The 18,953-nt window shown below is 39.2% G+C and overlaps 1 protein-coding gene across 9 annotated transcripts in view; it reads right to left on the bottom strand.

The window, feature by feature from the left end:
• NCKAP5 (NCK associated protein 5) overlaps positions 1–18,953 on the bottom strand; it is a 380,374-nt gene that overhangs the window by 121,943 nt on the left and 239,478 nt on the right. For 8 of the 9 annotated variants that reach the window (XR_001863945.1, XM_017740231.1, XM_017740229.1 and 5 more), the window contains one exon: positions 8,842–8,932. Coding sequence is in view for 8 of the 9 variants with exons in the window: in XM_017740231.1 (XP_017595720.1) it covers positions 8,842–8,932 (91 nt within the window). In the remaining variant the exon portion in view is untranslated. The remainder of the gene's footprint in view (positions 1–8,841; positions 8,933–18,953) is intronic. The other variant, XM_017740232.1, reaches the window with a different exon arrangement.

The raw sequence follows: 18,953 nt of genomic DNA, 5'->3' as shown, positions 1-18,953 counted from the left end.
TGACAACACCAAGATATTTCATTACCACTGAGCGGTGCCTACATGGACCCAAGGCCTTTTGTGCTCCTCACCCCACCCGCGAGGGGCTGGGGGTGCACGAGGAGTTGGGAGGGAACACAGCAGGGACAGCTGACCCCAAGTGACCCAAGGGATGTCCCAGACCATAGGTCATCCTGCTCAGCAATACAGAGGGGGAAGGCTGGCCAGGGTCCACTGCTCAGGGACTGGCTGGACATCAGGCAGTGGGGAGTGAGCTGTTGTTTACATTTGCATCACGTCTCTTTCTTGGGGTTTATTTCTCTTTGCTATTTTCCTTTCCATTACAATTTGTTGCTGTTGTTTCGTTATAATATTTCAATTACTAAACTATTCTTATCTCAATCCATGAGTTTTCTCACTTTTACCCTCCTGATTCTCTTCTCCCCATCCTGCTGGATTCAGGTGTGGGGCTTGGCTGGAAGCTGCAGTCAAACCACAACAGTGTATTTATAAATTGTGAAAGTTTTTCCTTGCAAGGCCATTCTATAATCTATAATCTTGATGCATTCTTAGATGATGTCTTTTCAGTGCTGTTTCCACTGCAGACCTCCTAGTGTTCAGCACTATTCCCTGTGAGCAGTATGAAATGAGAATTTCTAGACTGTTGATAAGGATAAAAACAGTAGATGAGGGTTTATTTGTACTTTCATTAAAAAATACAGCCTCAAGCTATGCACAAATAGCTCAGTCTGACTGCACAAGCTGTAAAATGGCAGAAGTTGCTCCAAGGACTACAGACTTAACATTCCAACAAGGTTAAGTTTGTTTTCCAGTGGCACCTTGCTCCTCTTTCTCCCACATCATGACCTCTTTTTTGCTAAAAATACCCTTTGAAAATTGGCAGTATCTTCTGATATGCTTTACAACCTATTCCTTTTAGCAAAACCTGAGATGTGTAGAAGACACATATGTTAAGTCTGAGCAATGTGAAGTAAATGATGAATTCTCAAAGTGTGTCCTGCATGATTCTCAGTACAGGAGTAACCACTGTGATCTGAATATCTCTTTCCAATATGCAACTTAAAAAAAAAAAAAAAAAAAAAAAAAATTCTTTATTTGTTAAAGGGAATCCCACTAAATACAATAACCCAGGTCTGGAAAAAACACAAACCAAACTGTAACTGAGCAAACAAGTTAAAATATAAAAAAAAAATTACATGCAACTAAAATTACATGCAATTGAAATTATCTGTGAGTATAAGGCTACAAATACGACTTCTGCTTTACCTTCCTTGCTTTTATCTATATATTCAGCTGTTTTCTCTTGCTTTCTTTTCCTCCCAGTGGAAGGAGAGACTAAAATACAGCTTGCTTTAGATAGCACATCAGTAAGTGTAATAATAATATATTTTTGTTTAGTGAACAGCTTTTGTTCAGAACAAGCTGACCAAAACTGAAGGAAAACAAAGGAATGCAACATATCACAAAAGTTTACAGAAACATCCCAAATCGTTCATGATTTAACATTACCCTTGTCAGGAAAACATATTAGATTGTTCTTTTTCATCTGTGGATTTCACTTACAAAGTAAGCAGAGCGAGCAGCAACGTTCCCTAGATTAAATACTTGTGATGGATAAGAGGACCAAGTACATACTTTACATTTCTGATATGTGCCTTCCTCCACCCGCGTATCAATCTAAATGTACTCCACATTATTCTCCACTCAGAACACTCCTCACCAGCGCAAGCTACCATCCCTGCTGAGCAGTTCTGAGGGAGCATTAATAAATTTCCCGATGATGTTTTTATTGGCCGTTCCATGCATCAGAAACATATTTTTGAAAAAGTTCAGATCAGAAAGGAGAGTAAAAGCAGAAAACCTTCAGAGTGCACTTGAGGATGAAGTGTACTCCTCAGACCACTGAGAGGAGATGGAGTTTCTTAGCCCCAGGTTCCCAGCCCAGGACCAGCTCCTGTCCTTAGTGAAAGGATGTTCCCACTACCAACAGCACTGCCACCTCTGGCATTGTCAGACCCAGAATCAAAGACTGACCATTCTGGAGGTGACCCTTCCACGCCAGGTTTCAGGCCCAGCAGTGGCAGGGCAGTGCCCAGGAGCTCACTGTGTTCCTGGTTCTTCTCAAAATGAAAAACACCAGTTACATTGATAAGCAAAGTTACCAGCAGGAAAAAAGGACTCTTCTAAGAAGCTATTCCTTCTTCATATATGCATATAAGGAAATAGAAGAATAATATTCAGTGTGATGTTTTATGCACGTATTCTCTTAGAAATTGGCTCATTATAGTACCATACTCAAAGTAATAATCTTTCCTTCCAGGAAACCTACAGGTAGCATTTAAACTTTGGGAAGGGGTTTGTACGTATTATAGTAACTACACTTGACTGAAGCTACAGTATTAAAATACCTTCCTTTGACTGAAGTAGAAATAAGTCAAACTATTCTGAAATTCAAATTCAGTAAATTTTATGTAACAGCAATTACGGCAACAAAATTCTTCTGGATTTAAATTTCTAGAAATAAGCCAATTTTCCTTCCACAGTATTCTGGAAAGAGAGCAATGTATTAACTGACAAGTTCTCACCATAAGCACAATTGAAACTGACCTAAGAAGTTACTTGTGGGATAAGGAAAAAAAGAAAATTGGTGTATTATTCCATTACCAGGCAATTTTTTTGCAAGTGCCAGAGAACAGTTTCATGTCTCTCAGCCTTGTCAGGAGAATTTCTGAAAGAAGATCAGAATTCATATTCATATAGAAATAAAATGTAGGAACAATCATTCCAGATTAGATCAAAACTTCAACTTTTCAAATACGTTATTATAATTCAGATTAACTCTCTTAACTTTTCCTGATCAGAAGAGTACTTTCTTTCCAAAATTTACTGGTGTAGTGCTAAGTGAGTTCTTTTGTTAAAATAGTTTTCAAAGACAGAATGAGTATGAATTCAGCATAATCTCCCTTTTTTTTTTTGCCTCAGAAAATAAACAAAACTTTAGATATTTTTTAACTTTTTAAAATTTAATAACTAGCATTGCTTTCTGCTGGTTTGAAAATATCGAGGAAATAATATCAAAGTTCCAACTGAACAGTATCTTACATGGAGATGGGGAAGTAGGGAGAGAGCAAGTCACTTGACCATATATAAGTTCATTCATCTGGGAAAGTGAAACACTCATGTTCAGGCAGTGGGTGACTTTTGTGGCCTCATTCCCAAAATTAGAAGATACAGCCAAAGATAGAAACACTGTATTGTAGAGGGAAATGTAAACTAGAATTACAGTCAGTATAATACAACATAATACCATCGAGTCAGTCAATCTTTACCTCTTGATACTGTAGGTATCTAGAGGATGTGTGTTGGATTAAAGTGCTACTATAATGGCACCCATACACTGTGAAAATGTAGATCTGGATCTGGAGGCCTCATCTATCCTTCTGCAAACTCAGTGCTTGAAGGATTGGCATTGCATTCTCAAACCAAACCCCTGATGGCAAGAAAGGTGGCCAGTCAGGCAAAAACTGTGGGTGATTAGATATAATCAAAGACTATTCAAACACATGGATAACTCTTGTGTAAATACAGGACATCCTTGTTCTGCTTCCTCTTTAATTTTGCAATTTTCTTTGTTTTGAGATGTAGCCAAGGCCAGGTTGGATGGTCTAGTGGAAGGTGTCCCTGCCCATGGCAGGGGGTTGGAACGAGATGATCTTTAAGGTCTCTTCCAACACAAAAAATGTTGTGACTCATGATTCTGGGAAGGAAAGAAGTGCTTGTTTTCTGAGCAACAGGCTCACAAACGGCACATTCCAGTTATGAGATTTTGCTGTGTTAAACACAACTCCATTGCTGTGTTTCTGTATCACAACCAAACAACCAAAGAGGGAAAACTCTTTGCAGCAAAATTGAAAATTTTGAACAGTGTCTCAGGAACACCATCACCCTCTTTTGGGGGTAGAGAATCCAACCTCATTTTTGTTAAATATTTATCAAAATCTTTGCATAGTGGTAAAATCTTTGCATAGTGGTGGAAATCTACAAAAAGCCACAAGGTATTAGTTGTTACTGAGCTAGCCCCAGATTTCTCTGCATGGAAAAGCAGTCCAAGAGCAAATGCTTGTGTCCTTGACAGCCCAGGATTTCCAGTGGAGCTCCCAAGAGTGCGGATGGCTCCTCTCTGTCCTTCTCTGTGAGACACAAAGCTATTAATATTTGCCTAGTAACGTACTCCTTAGTAGCTTAGGAGGCTTGGTTCATGAAGTCCCCTATAGGCACTTCCACTCCAGAGACAGATGTTTAATTTTAAGGATATATATCCTCTTTCTGCAATAGAAGTTAGCATTAAAAATCCTATGTGGATTTTAGCTAGGGAATTCAACTAGTGCCTTTTTTTCAATTCATGGCCATGCCCCATCTATAAAATGTTACATAGCAATGGCCTGAACAATAAGCTTGTATAATTTTGCGTTAAGACAAAATTAGATTGCCAATAGTTACATTTTTTCTTCTCCTGAAAGAGCTGTTGACACCAATGGCTGTGCAAATTAGAAGTGACAGCCACAACAACTGTTCCACATTTGAGTATCATCACAAAAGCATGCAGACAAAAAATTGGGTTGATGTGGCCAACAATGCCACCTGAAGTGTGCCTGTATCACTTGTGTATGTTTCCACCTCCCCAGTGTGACTGCACCATGTCTGTCCTGAGCTTAAGTGCCCATGTTGACAATTCCAGAATTTTAAAAAATTGTGAACTTACAATAAATTCTCTTCCTCATCTATTTCTATCACTGTACACTGACATAGAGTCAAAATGAGTTAAAAACCCCTTAAAGTCTTTGAGTGATCTGTAATCAGGTAAGACTCTACTTAGAGTATCCAGTACTGTGACCAAACAGGAAAGTTTTTTGATACCCAAATCTCAAGGGCAAACTTAGGATGGAAAGTCTGTGGGGTGCTTGTTTTAATGTCTGGGGTTCAAGAACTGCATACAATTATTTCTGGGTAATACATGAGCTCTTGGTTTGGCCTTTCATGATCTCACTTTTAGGTGGCCAATGTCTCTTGGAAACACCATAAAGCTCATACATACTAGAGCCTTTTAGTCAAGTAAACTTTAATAAATATGAGGGTTAATGGCCATTCAAATAACATGCATTCTTGTCTACATTTATGCAAACATTCATTATAAATTTTCCCTCTATTATTATGTAAAACAATAACAAAAGAGAATTTTATTTACAATCCCGCTTCTTAATTCATTTACCCAAAAGAAATCACATAACTCATCTGTAAATCCAGCAAATTAAAATCCCATAGGGCATCTAGCTCCGTGAAAGAGTTAGAATATTTTGCTTTAAGAGAGAATACTGGCAAGATCTAACAAAATATTGCAATAACACCGCATGCTTTAGGCCCCACTTTCTTATTGTTATTATTCTAACATTATCACTATGCAACATTTGAAGTTCATTAGCAAGAATATTTATTCTGGAGTCAGGCATACTGGTATTATAATAAGAACTCAATTTCATACATCCCAGAACAATAATTAGATTTGTGAAAAACAAATATGTAGACAATGTTCAATAGATCAAAAACATTTATTGTGCAGAGTTATCTTTTATGACTGTTCAGATATTTACTTCAAAAAGCTTCACACACACTAACTCACCACAGTGTCAGAGAATATGGGACACATTGATAAGTCACACTGGAGGTCACCTCATTTGTCCCCATTTGTTATGAAATACAACAGAGTTGTATTCAGAGAGTTGTGAATCTGCACTAAAATCCCTTACTCTACTGCACCAACTGATCATATAGTTTGGATCATATCACAGTAATCACAGAGAAAAGGTGAAATTCAGGATATATTCCATAAGGTGATGGTAGAGGATGGCTTTCAGAGCAATGCTAGTATTTATACATTCAATCAGGTTTCTGTATGTGTATTTCTGTATAATACACAAAACTTCATTTACACTTCCTTCACAAATAGAGGTTGATAATATGGTTACCATGTTCCCAAAAAACTGAATATATCAGTGCTTTTAAGGAACATTACCTGGGTTTTACATTCAGGTTCTATTCCCATTTGTGAATTACCCTTATAAATATATCAGAAAACTGCCTGAGTACATTTGGAAGAATACAAATGAAATGCCTTTGTTGCAATATTGATGTATCTTCCCAAATTTGGACACAGCACTTAAATAAGATCCATTGTGTATTTACACGGTATCTTTGTCCATGGTTTCCACATAGCTGGTTTCAGCAACATATTAATGATTCATCTAATGTTTCATTAATATGTTTCTCAATGTTAAAATGCTTTGCAAACACAAGACCAGAGATTCTTTGCCAAGTACCTGTTTTGAGGAGCTTTTCAGGTATGAGCTGTGACTGTGACATGCAGTCGCTGCCCACATCCCACCACACAGCTTTTACCGTATGACTGGGTAACAAGCACACACCAAATGAACCCATCTCTGACCTACATAGCAGGGAGCCATCCCAGGGCATGTGAACGCAGCCATTCCTCGAAATTCCCAAAAAACAAGGCATTTGTTCAGAAGTTTGTCATAAAAGTGAACAAAAGGGATTTGGGATGAATGACTCAAAAAGACATTCCGGAAAAAAAAACCCTCAAAGTTTACAGCACAACACAAATGCTCTGCATTTCTGACCTGATTTAGCAGTCACAGACTGGTGTATGATGCAGCAGCCTAGCTATTCCTCCAGGAAAGGAAAACCCATTGCTTCTCAGTCATGGATTAGGAGAGGAAATTCATAAGCAAAGAAGATTGCATATCGGCGATATGGAAGAAATGAAAATTGCTAAAAAACAAGCTGAATCATATCATGAGTGAAAATGTTCCCAGGAACAAGAAGAGAACAGGAGAGGAAGGAGCTGTTTTGCATTAAAATAATCCCAGAGAAATAGGTATATGGGTCTTTTAAGGCCTTGGGACAGAAACAGCTTCACTCTGTAAGAAAGCAAAGCTCCAGTTTGAGGAATTTGCCCTGAGTACCACCCAGAAGGTTCAAACAAAACCTTGTGTCCAGAAAGAAGGGAACAAAAGGGGCCAGTTTGCTAAGTGGAGGGGGCTGTTTGCTAGGGCTGAAGGAAAATGAAGAACTGTTCTTGCTATCAATAACTGGGCAGAACTGCCTTGTTCTTTTGCTGGTCAGAAAATAAACCCAGGCAATATCACACAAAACACACCATGGTGCCCTCTCTCCTGCCTGGCTGGAGACATCAAATGTCTCTATCAGTGTGGCCCAGAGGGAGAAAAAAAACCAAGACCATACCCAAATTCTCTCTTTTTTCAAAAATTAAGAAACTAATATAAGAGAGTGAAAAAACTACACAGAAGTGTCCAAAAGAAAAAGAAAGAACTCCCAAACCCTCAGTTCGATGAAACAAAATTGCAGTATTTTTTTGCTTTTCTTCTCGAGGGTGCAAAAACAAAACCCAAAGAAGCTGAAACCTAATTGTGGTACCACCTTACTGGGTTTCCACAGTAAGATAGCATAGAGAAAAGCAGGTAATAAAATCATTCCAGACGTCTGTTACGAACAGCCAAGTAAACCACCTTAAGGAGAGACTGACATCGAACCCACTTCAGAACAACCACTGTATGGTGGCAGGAGTGAGCAGGATGTATGGATTTAAACCCTGAAATAAGAGAAGGGAACTGAGTTTCAGTTTTGCACCCCAAAAAGATAGTGCATAAAATAGAGATGCCTTTGTCACCGGTATCTAAAAGCACGATGTTCTATTGTAACTACAACAAAAAATTTAATTTGTCCTGAAATTAAATTTTACAGGCTATCATTTTAACAAGAAAATTAGATTATATTGAAGGTTAAACTAAAAGATTCCTTTCTCTTCAATCCAAGCTTAAAATGAAAATTTAATTACAGTGATAAATACTCTTTAATATACATTTTTGTTTAGCTATATTGCTGTATTTCTGATACACTGGCTGTAAGAACGAACTAATATAACTAGAATTTTTGAAGAGTGTTTTATCTGATGGATCACTACCTGGTAGAGACTTTAATATAATATTACAGTATTTTATGCTTTGTAAAAATGCTTATTCTGCTTAAAAACATACAGCACAGGACTGACTTCATTAAGTGATATTTTTAAGAATTCATGTGCCTGATACTTGATTAACTGAGATGTATCTCTCTCCTGTTTCCAGACTCTTAAATTAAAAGGTTACCCACCAGCTCAGGTGCACTGTTTCCAGAATGCAGCAGTCCATTTTGTAAAACTCTTCTGTCTTATAAACAGACCTGGTTCCCTTTGAAAAACCTCTACAATCTTTCTCTCCTAAATTCTGTCCTGAGAAACTCTCTCTCTACCCCTAGTGAGGGTGATAAAACGTACCTGCCACAAGCAAGGATATGAAACTGTGAAGCTTGATAGGGATCCCCACACCCAATAAGAACATAAGTGGTAAAATTATCCATCACAATCTGAAGGTCAAGCTGTCAAAAACACCTATGTTTACTAGAGATGCTGGAACATATGACTTAAAATATTAAGTGCTTTAATAAAGGTTTCAAAACTGGTTTCTTTGTCCCCTGTGAAATATGAGGAGCAACAACTGCAGATAACACAAGGACAATAAAAGTGAAAACCCTTAAACTCTGCTGAGAGAACACCTGGGAAAATGTTGATGGAATCAACTACCACTTACAAGTATTCATAATTAATAAACACATAGAGGAAACAATGCCAGACACATCTATCTCAGTAGTGGGATTTTTGTTTTAAAGAACTTTTCTATCACAAAAAAACACTTAATAAGTCACTAATACCTGATATACCTTCATGATATTGACAGTTCCTTCTCCATGCTGGCCTGGGGATCCTTGGCTCTGTAGCAGATTTCTCACTGTCTCCTCCATTCTAGAGAATAAAAATATTTATAAAAGTCAACTGCATGGAAAAAATTTAAGAGTTGCATTGAGTGTTTTTGTTCTTTACAAGAGCCTAATGCATCCATGGCTACCATGAAATTAATATTTAAAGACAATCCTAGCCTTATAATGTTCTCATGCTCCATGTTATGAATAACACATTAAGGGCACTCTTTTATCTTTTGAATATGCACAGTAATTAGTTGTATTGTTAAAATCCTATTGGAGCTCCATTACAAAAACTAAAACCAAATGTGTGCAAAAGACATCACCTTGTTAACAGTGTAAACAGCAGCACTATAAGATTATTGCCATTTAGGAAGAGTCAGATTAAAAACCCCACACACAGCTGTGTTCTGAGCCAGCAGTGGGGTTTGTGCAGTTCAGACAGGCTGTCTATGGCATTACTGGTATTTACTCTCTGTGTTATGGGTGCAGTCTGTGCCAGTGCCTTGGTTTATAGGGGCACAGCTGCTGAACACATTTGCCCTTCTCTGCCCTTTCAAACAGGTGTAAAAAGAAAGTGCAGGCTCCAATCTGGTACCACCATCTCAGGACAATGCGATCAACTTCAGCTCCATCAATGAAAGGAGGAAGGCTTGCAGTTCCATTTTAGAAGTTGTTAATAGACACCATCAGAAGTCATCTCTAATCCACACACATTCATCAAGAATGTTAAACTGATAATAACACTAACCCTGCTGAATGGAGGCTGCTCAGAATAAGGAGTTCTGCTCCTTCCCACAACAGGAGTAAGGGAAGCCACCTAAGAAACACTGGCCCCATTCAAGGTGGATCAGAAATTAAATTCCATGGGCTTGGAAGATGTCATCAAGGCTGACCACAAACAGTGGGCTTGGGAGTAGGGCTGGTTTCAGCTATGGGTAAGAGGAGGAAAAGGATCAAAAGCCAGAGGAGCAGTGATGGACCCAGCAACAAAGGCACTGGGTTTCACAACAAAAATGGGTGAGTGACAGTTCCAGCTGAAGGGCCTCATACTTCTCCCCAATCCCCATGTCCTACAGAGATTCTCATCCCTGTACAACTTCTCCTTCAGCCATGTTGCAATAGTTTTTCTATTTCCCTTTCATATTTTCTCCTCCTTTCCTTTTAAGCAGTCTCAGTCCCTTGGGATAGTTGGAAAAACAGCCCAGATGGAATAGGGGCTGGAGAAGGGAAAACTGCTGTGTCACAGGCATAAGGATGATGCAAAAGCAGGAGAGAGAAAGGAATACCTTAAATCATACAGCCAGATAACACTGTACATGAAAACAATGACCTTGAAGAACGTGCCAGTGTTCCTGGGCATATCAGACCAGAAACTGCCTGCTGTTATTTATTTCTGCTGTGTTTAGAGAAACATGACTTTTGTGTAGTATTCTTTCCAAATGAAATTGAGCAGAAGAATTATTCACAGCATATCTTTTTTATATTTGTTTATTTCTAAGGTAACAATCCAGTGAGACAGAAAATATTAGCTAACTGCTCTGGCCAAAGGTCAATAGCATTATCTTTTATTATACAAGCCTCGTAGTTTTTTTGTCCTTTCAGTCTTACCAGAATGAATGGCACTGGCTAATTTAACAACAAGGTGATGTTATTCCAGGTTTTCTCCTTTCAAGTCAGCCCACTGTGCTACTTTTCAAGAAGCTGACACTGGGTGTTCATTCTACTCAGATGAACACTGACATTCTACTTATTCCTGTGATGTTTTTTTGTCATTGATGTGCAGACTTCTACACTGCCAGAATGCCCACAGAATAGTTTGACCATCTGTTGACCAAATGTGCATAAAAACCAAGCCAGCTCTAATCTCTAGTGCAGACAGTGGTGCAGTTTTTCAGTTGCAGATTGGAACCATTTCTGCTCATAGGCTGACCTTAATCAGATGCCTTTTACATGAAAGAACAAATCATTTTGGTTCACGCCATAAATTCCTGTAAAGTCCTCACTGAAAGATTTAATTTCTTAACATGTTCACCATTTCATTTTTAAATTAATGGTGTAATAGGATTCTTAATTATTATGTTTATCTATGCAAATGCAGTTCCAAGGCTAGTCCTCCACAACATTCTTCCAAATTAATAAACAAACAAAAATGGGAGAAAGAATAGATTCAACCAGCACTAAATCACAGTTTTTCAATTTAGACCTAATAGTATTAAAGAAAATAATTGCATATAATAATCTAGTTGCATATTACTATGATCACTTAAACCAGCTCAGAAAAAATGATGAATTCTAAAATTCAATAGGTCCTTTAATCTTCAGTCAAACTGAGATAATCTATTTTGGACCACAGGCCCATCTTGTTGAACAGCCTGACAAGGACAGGTGAGCACAAAACTTCTTGTGGCAATCAGAAACACCTCCCATCAGCACCCAGATTTCAAAGCAATAAAGTAATCTTTGCAACATGACCAAGAGCTCAGTTAAACACAGTTGAGACTTCTGTGGGTTTGCTGTTTGCATCTACAATAAAAGTCTGTAAGAGCTGACAGCTATGAAGTTGAACCACAGACATAACAGACTGTGTGGTCACATCACTAAAAACCAGCCCTGGGAGGATCTTAGAAGCTTTGGGTACTCATGGAATATCGGAAAAATAAAACTAGTTTCTTACAGACAGTCAAATTCACTGCAAAGCTTCAATGGCCAGTGCTCTTGCAGTTTGTAAGCTGCTGCTTCTTCACTTGCATCCCAGTTGTCCATTTTTAGGAAGAACCAAATATGGTACAGGAGGCTAATCGAGATTTGTTTCTTATGAATGAGAGTTTTTGATGCATGAATTAATGGCACCTTAATTGAAAAGCCATTGTTATACTATGATCTATAATACTCTGCACAGTGACAGCACATGCCAGAACAACCTAGTACAAATCCTATTTTAAGAATGCAAACATAATGGAGCCTCTATAAATTTAGCTTGGGATCCCATGGTTTGCTCCCTGAACAAAGCCTCCAAAGGGCATGCAAATTTTGGAAGTGAAGCAGAAAAATTATGAGCTTTAGGAAAGGCTATTTCTACACATCGACCTATATTTTTCCCCCTTCTGGTAACCACAAAAGGTTATCTGCTCTTGCTCATGATTCTAATATCCCAGCTGGACCCTATCCAACATCCAGCACTTCCAGATTACTTTTAGGATGGTTATCCCCACGTGTGTATTCTGCCTTCTTGCTGGACTGTTTTGCCAAGGACTCTCTGTATCTTATGTAACTACCAAGCTGTTAAAATCTGAAAAATCAGTCTCTAAAGCTCATCACTTCTGAGTCTACATTCTTCAAGCACTATTTAAGAGCATTTATTTTCCCCTTTCCTTTGTATTTTATTTACTGTCTATTCATCTGAAGCATCTCACATAGTGCCATTAAATTTTCTGTTACATCTGTCATTTGAATGGAAAATTTAATTTTCTTAAAACTCAAGTGTTCCTTTCAGCTTCTGTTTTATAAAAAATCTAAGGGTTTTTTTTTAGGGGAAAAATAAATGAAAACCATGTTTGACCAAAGCTCCTTAAGTTTCCTGACAAAATGCTGGTTTAGTGTAGGGGAACAGATCTCTACCAGTCCTAACTGAAGGATAAATTTCTCAGAGCGCAAAACAGAAGAAGAAATGAGGGATTCAGAAACCAGAATCTGTTCTTGAAATATAAGAACTTAAGTAACATAAAATATTAATGCTACTGTGGAAAGCACTGTCAAAATTCCATCTGGAAGATATCTACAATTACAAGTGTTCAGGAGTGGCTCATCCAGAGAGGATTCCACGAACGACTGCTCTGATGCTGTTGAAATGACAGTCTGTGCCACGAGAAGAGACTAAACAATTTGCTAAACTTAGGAGACCATGGGTTTAAGAGGCCAGGTATGACTTACACAAAAGAATCAGTGAGAAAAAGTAAAGTGTGAAAGAAAACTACACCAACCCAAGGCAAATGATTGACAAAACAAGTTGGGAATTTAGTGGTTAGAAATATATTTAGAATGGAATTAGGATGTTTTTCATCATTGAAAATGTGAGACTCTGAACCAGCCTGCCAGGTAGAGTAACAGGATGAGAAATACAAACAGTTTTAAGCCACAATTGATTAATTTACAAAATTAATTATGCATCAGGGTCAAGAGCTGAGGACTTGAATTTATGATCCACAGGTTCTTGCTGCTATTCCTCCTGAACCAAAATCATTCCTACACTTAAAATATGCAATTTTTCCTATGCTATTGAGAGAATACCAGGAATATAATCCAACTGCAACGGACAGTTATTTATTTTGGCTTTGTTTCCAAGTGTGTTTCTGGGCAAGGGGGAGAGAGGAACCTATGGAAAGGAGGAAACATCATTCCCTGACTAGGGAGCAGCCCACAGCACACAGATGCTCACATGTCCAAGATTGCAGGAGGAAGCTTCCTCTGTATTTTTGCAGGAGACTTGCTTTTAACACTTTTTGATGTTGTGTTTCTGACAGCTCTGCTGCCTCCCTCTCCCACCTGGCCCTGCTGGTGCAACTCCCAGCCAGAGCACAGATTCAACCAGGCCAGGCTGGGCAGACCCTGATGAGGTTGATGCATCAGTACTGGACAATTAAGCTCCTAAATTCCCTCTTAGTTTTCTCAGGACCATTGCTTTCATAGGCAAGCACGTCCTTTGTGCCATCCTGCATCAGAGTCGTGATCAGCAAACCTGCCTGCTTTGTGCCTCTCCCAGTTCTGTCATAAATAAATACTCTCTCTAACCCATGCTCTGCACAGCCCTTTCTGCAGTTCTCCCTCCAGGGGACAGGTAGCACGTAGTTGCTCCAGCACTAGAAGGTAGATGACAGTTTCAACCCCTTCCCCCCTGACCTACTTCCTTCAAGATTTCCACAGGCTGGCAGCTACCTTTTGCTAGGTGCTATCACCTTCCCTTCTCATCATCCTCAGGCTGATGTGACAGTACTTGGTGGTTATTTCAAATGTATGTCACAAGAATTCCTTCAGCTTGATACTGACTTAGTCTTACAGAGCTGTAGCCAAAGGTTTCTGCAGAATCTTACTGCAGCAATTGAGGTTTATATTTCAGCTTTTTCTTTCTCGTGCACCAGGTGCAGGATTCTTTTTAGTCTTAGAGAAAAATATCAATAACAGATCTTTCTCTATCTTCAGCTTAAGTTGTTACTTCAGTGTGGTTAAAATTCTCAGGTGGATATTTTCTTCCAGCTCTTACCTGTGACACAGTGAAACTTCCTGACTCTCCTGGGCAGTCTCCAGTTTAAGTCTCCTAACTTCTATTTTTAGTTACAGATTTCCTGGATGTGCTCTGGGTTTTAGCTCCTTGAGCTGTCTCAGCCCTTGCTACCACCTGATCACAGACAAAGGAACCAGTTCCCATGTGGTTTCTCAGTTCTTTTAGCTCTTGTTCACCTGCGAACCAGATGGTATTTTCTCCAGCTGGACTTTGATTGTCTGTTTGGAGACCACAATCTGTCTGGCCTTGTGGCAGAGTTCTGTGCCTCTGTCCAAGCCTTCCAGTTTTCTCCAATCTCATAATCCAACCAACCAAAGAGCTTCTCTCTGACTCACATCCCAGATTTTTTGTTTTCCTACTTGTTCGTAAGTTTTGAACTTCAGGTTTGGGGTTACCTGCATCTCATTCCCTCACCACTCTGTTCAAAGCTCTGCAATGGATCAGGTTAAACTTTCTCCTTTCAGCAAGTTCCTCAAACAACCAAAAGCCTTCAAAGTAACCAAACACACATACACGCCCCCGGCTCCTGAACAAACTAAAACCACTCAGATTTAAGGTAAGGCACCAAGTCTTTTGAAACAGGGAAAATATCAAAGTGGATTTAAAATATGTAACAGAAAAAAAAGAGCTCAACAGCAGTTCCTGTTCACTGCATCCTTGCAGGAGTATCTTTCCTTTTACCTGGTTTCAACTAAATTAGTGGCTGGCTGAGCTGCAGATGCTGCTTACTCCCCACGGTCTCCAGGGATTCCCATTAGGAACAGACATGGCTGCCTGCTCTCCTCAGCTCTCCCCCTGATCTGCAGGCTTGTCCCCAGACTGTGCAGTGTCCTGCCAGCCACACCGAAACCTCGACACCCTCAGTGAACCATGGTGGTCCCCAAGATGAAGTGGGCCTTCTCAGGGCTGTGTCCCAGGCTGCTGTCCACTCCTGAGGAGTCCCTGCAGCCGGCTGTGAGCCCATGGCTTCAAGGGTGGGGGGCCAGGAGACAGACAGAAACTTCTACAAAGAATTTAGATATTGGGAATGGATTAAAAAGAGAGAGAGAAGTGAAAATGGGTATGTGATAAACTTAAAAGATAACTGACAGATGGGAAATGCTGGGTCTTTAAACCCCAAGGGGTTTTCAGTTCTGCTTAGGATACAGCACGGGTACAAAACTTATAGCAGTGAGGTGGCTGAAGCAGAATGCTCAATATTCCCCTTTAATATTTCAGTTGGAAAATAAAGTAATAACATCCTTCATAATAGCAGCAGAAAGACGGACATGTAATGTATAATTTATATTTATTCTTTCTGCTCATCAGCACAGGTGCTTATCAATCCAGAAATACCCAGGCAAATCCTCCTCCTGCAGCACCATCACCACCCTTTCACCACCACAGGCCCTGGGCAGTTCAGCCCTGTGGCATTTGTTAGTGGCAAATCCAAACTGCACAAGACATGGTCTTTCCACATCCCCACACAAACCCCTCTTTCCAAAACACACTCAAAGCCGACTTGACCTGTTGCCCAAAGGGCAGCTCTCTGAGGATGAGGAGCATCACAAGTATCTTGTGCATGATGAAGGCAACTATTGCACATCTGTGCTGGAATGAAACAGGCCTCAAGCTCCAGTCACATGAGTAGAAGAGGATTCTTCCCCAAAGTGGACATCCTACTCAGGTTCTGTGTCCCCTAGACCATACCACCACTCCAAATTACACAGAACTGAAAGCCTGAGCACAACTTTTATTTTGTTGAACCACTGGCTATTGATCCCAGTGGAAATTTTCAAGGTATCCTTAAAATAACGTGAGTGCCTTGAGCACCAGATAAGTAGGGTAGGATTTTGAAAGACCTCAGCGTTGGCATAGCACTGCTCCCACACAAGTCTGAATTCTGTTATCACGCAATGGCAGGCCTGACATTTCTCTGAAACTGCTCTACCTCCCATCTGAGCCAGGAAATGTTGGAAGTGTTTCCATTGTCTCTCTCAGTCATAAGGATTTCACTCATCAAACTTCTATCTACAGCTAAAAGCTTCTGAACTGCAATAGAAATCAGTGGTAATGTTTATTTCTGTGTTGACAGATAGACAAATGCCATATGGAGTGCATGGGTGTCTTCCATCTCCAGCCCTGTATATGATTTTGTAAGTTACAGGCATGGAGGAATAAAATCCAGTCCAAGACTAAGCCTTGCAGAAAAACTGCTCACCAGCAATTGAAAGGATTTTTCACCTGGAAGGATTGTCCCTCCAACAATTCCCCAGTAACTTATTTGGGACCTTAGGACAGGAGATATTTTCATCAACTATAAGTGGATAGAGCCAGGCACACACAGGAAGTTAATTATTGTGTCATCTTAAACATATGCTCATAAGTTCAAACTATATTCATGCTGGAGGCATCAGAAATAGTCACGACTAAAAGCTTCAGAAAAAATTACAGGCAACTATACAAACAGACTGCAAATATTTCCAATTTCAAACAATGGTGAGGGTTTACTTTTTTTCTTCTTTTCTCCATTTTAAACAAATATTTGTTTTTCCCTATTTGCAAATGTTTAGCTGAATGGAAAGATTTATCTACCAGTTCCTCCAAATGCACATATTTAATTTTGCATATCAGGACCCTGATACAGACCAACCACTCTTGCTTTAAGTTACTTACAGAACAGCCACTCAAAACTAAAAAGCTCTTGTTCAATTCTGATTAACAGCTTCAAGGTGGTTCCGAGACCATCTTCACACAGCTGCATAAATTTCTGCATTATGTCACAATGTTATTTGTGAATTTAAGGACTTTGAAAAACTTGGTAGTTACCAATGGAATCTATGGGAGTCTAACAAAAAAAAATTTAGGAAAATGTTCCTAATAATAACCTAAATCTTACAACAAAAATCTAATTCATGCGTCAGTTCCAGCCCCTTCCTGACATTGTACTGCCAGCTGCAAAGGCCCAAACTCCTGCACATGTAACTACACAAGACCCAACTATGAGAGGAAACCTTCCCACTTTGAACTGGGATTCCCCCAAAATGGGTCACCTCTGAGGTTCACAAAGAACATCACAAAACAATGCTCTGGTTCCCAACCATGAGATCTGCTAAAAAGTACTTTTAAAGACAACAGCAGTCTTAATAAATATAATTTCTTTTGAATTTTTGGACTTAAACCTTTCCAAATCTCAGCTCAAAAAGATTACAATAAGAAAAGCAAAAAATGGAGATTTTCAAGTTAGCTGTGACTTCCAGAAAGCATCGAAGTATAAGATTAGTGAAGATGGATGAAATGTGTAGGAATACTCCAAATGATTGTGTTACAAATAATGATATGATAATATTTTAATTTTAAAGGGGATAATATGCTGCTGAAGGTATATCTAAAATTTGTCTTTCCTTTTTTTTCCTCAGCAAAGAGCTGACTTTGGATCTTCAAATAAACATTCAAAACAGAGAGTATGAGACAGTTCTGGGCTGATCAGCTGTGATTGAGTGTCTCCAGGAGCAGCTGATGCCCTGATGTCCTTCTGTGTGACTGGGAATGTCTCACATGACAAACCCTTCACATTACACTCTCCAAATTACCCAGTTATGGGATGAAAAATATATAAATAAAATGCTTCCAACATGTTTTGCCTCAAAGTAGATCCAAAGTGACTGCCAGGACAGTGAATGCCAAGTATCTTCTCCTGAGCATTAGGAACACCTTCTTCCAGGTGGGTTTCCTGCAGCACTGCCTGGAACACAGGTTCCTATTCCAATGGTGCCCAGCTCAAAGGGAGTTTACACTTCTGCAGGACAGATGCAGTAAGCAGCAATATATATCTACTACTAAAGAAACCTCAGATGTATAAATAATTAAAGTATAATTTTCTGGTGGTTAGAAAACACCCACAAGACCAGGTCATGTCAGAGACATCAGAACGAAAGCTTTGTGGCCTTAGATTTCCAAATCACAGCAGCAGAGCAAAACGGCCTAAACAAGTAATATATGGTTAGAATAATGGTCTCCAAGGGCTTAATTACCTGTGTCATTAGGTAGTGGTAGCCTCTCTAAAATTATATTGACAGCTTTTCTACAACCAAGCAGTTGAAAATGAGGCAATAAAAATACATGACAGTGCACAAAGAGAGTCCTGCAGTCGTGTCATAAACAGCACCATCAGCTTTGATACCAACAAACAAGAGCTGCATGAACCTAACTGTGAACTGGTCACAAAAAAATCAAGGACACATATTTTGTCATTAATAAATTGTCATGTTTTCCCTTTCTGTATGTGTGCAAGCCTATGGAAAGCAAAGGAAGATAAGAAAAAGAAGGGGAAAAAAGTAATATCAAGATGCAAATGAAATGTAAGAGGAAAAAAGTAACAGCTGCATTTAAAAAAAAAGAAAAAGGCAGGAACACTTTCATGCCTTTATGTTAAGTGCCATAAAGCATTGCATCATCTTTCCAAACACAGGGTTCTGTCACAGCCCTTTTCCATTGTATGATGTAACAACAGGAGTACACAGCTTCAAAATGCCAAATTTGACACTATTGAAGCCCTTCTCTTTAAATTGTATTATCCTGGAGACAAACAGAATAAATGCAGGGGAACATTTCTGTATGAAGGATTTGCACTGAAATACACAGAAATATTTGCTGCATGGATGTGCTTCAACTAGTGCCTGCTCCCATTTAAGAAGAGAATGGAGAGAATGGAGAGGAAGAGAACAATACAAGACATGAGAATCAGAAATAAAGACAACATAGCGTAAAAGATGTAAGAGAACTTTGAGGACAAAAAAAAAGT

This window comes from Corvus brachyrhynchos, unplaced genomic scaffold, assembly GCF_000691975.1.
Source record: "Corvus brachyrhynchos isolate BGI_N302 unplaced genomic scaffold, ASM69197v1 scaffold126, whole genome shotgun sequence".
Taxonomy (NCBI): domain Eukaryota; kingdom Metazoa; phylum Chordata; class Aves; order Passeriformes; family Corvidae; genus Corvus; species Corvus brachyrhynchos.
The sequence above is the reverse complement of the archived record's forward strand: the minus strand, read 5'-3'. Positions and strand labels throughout refer to the sequence as shown.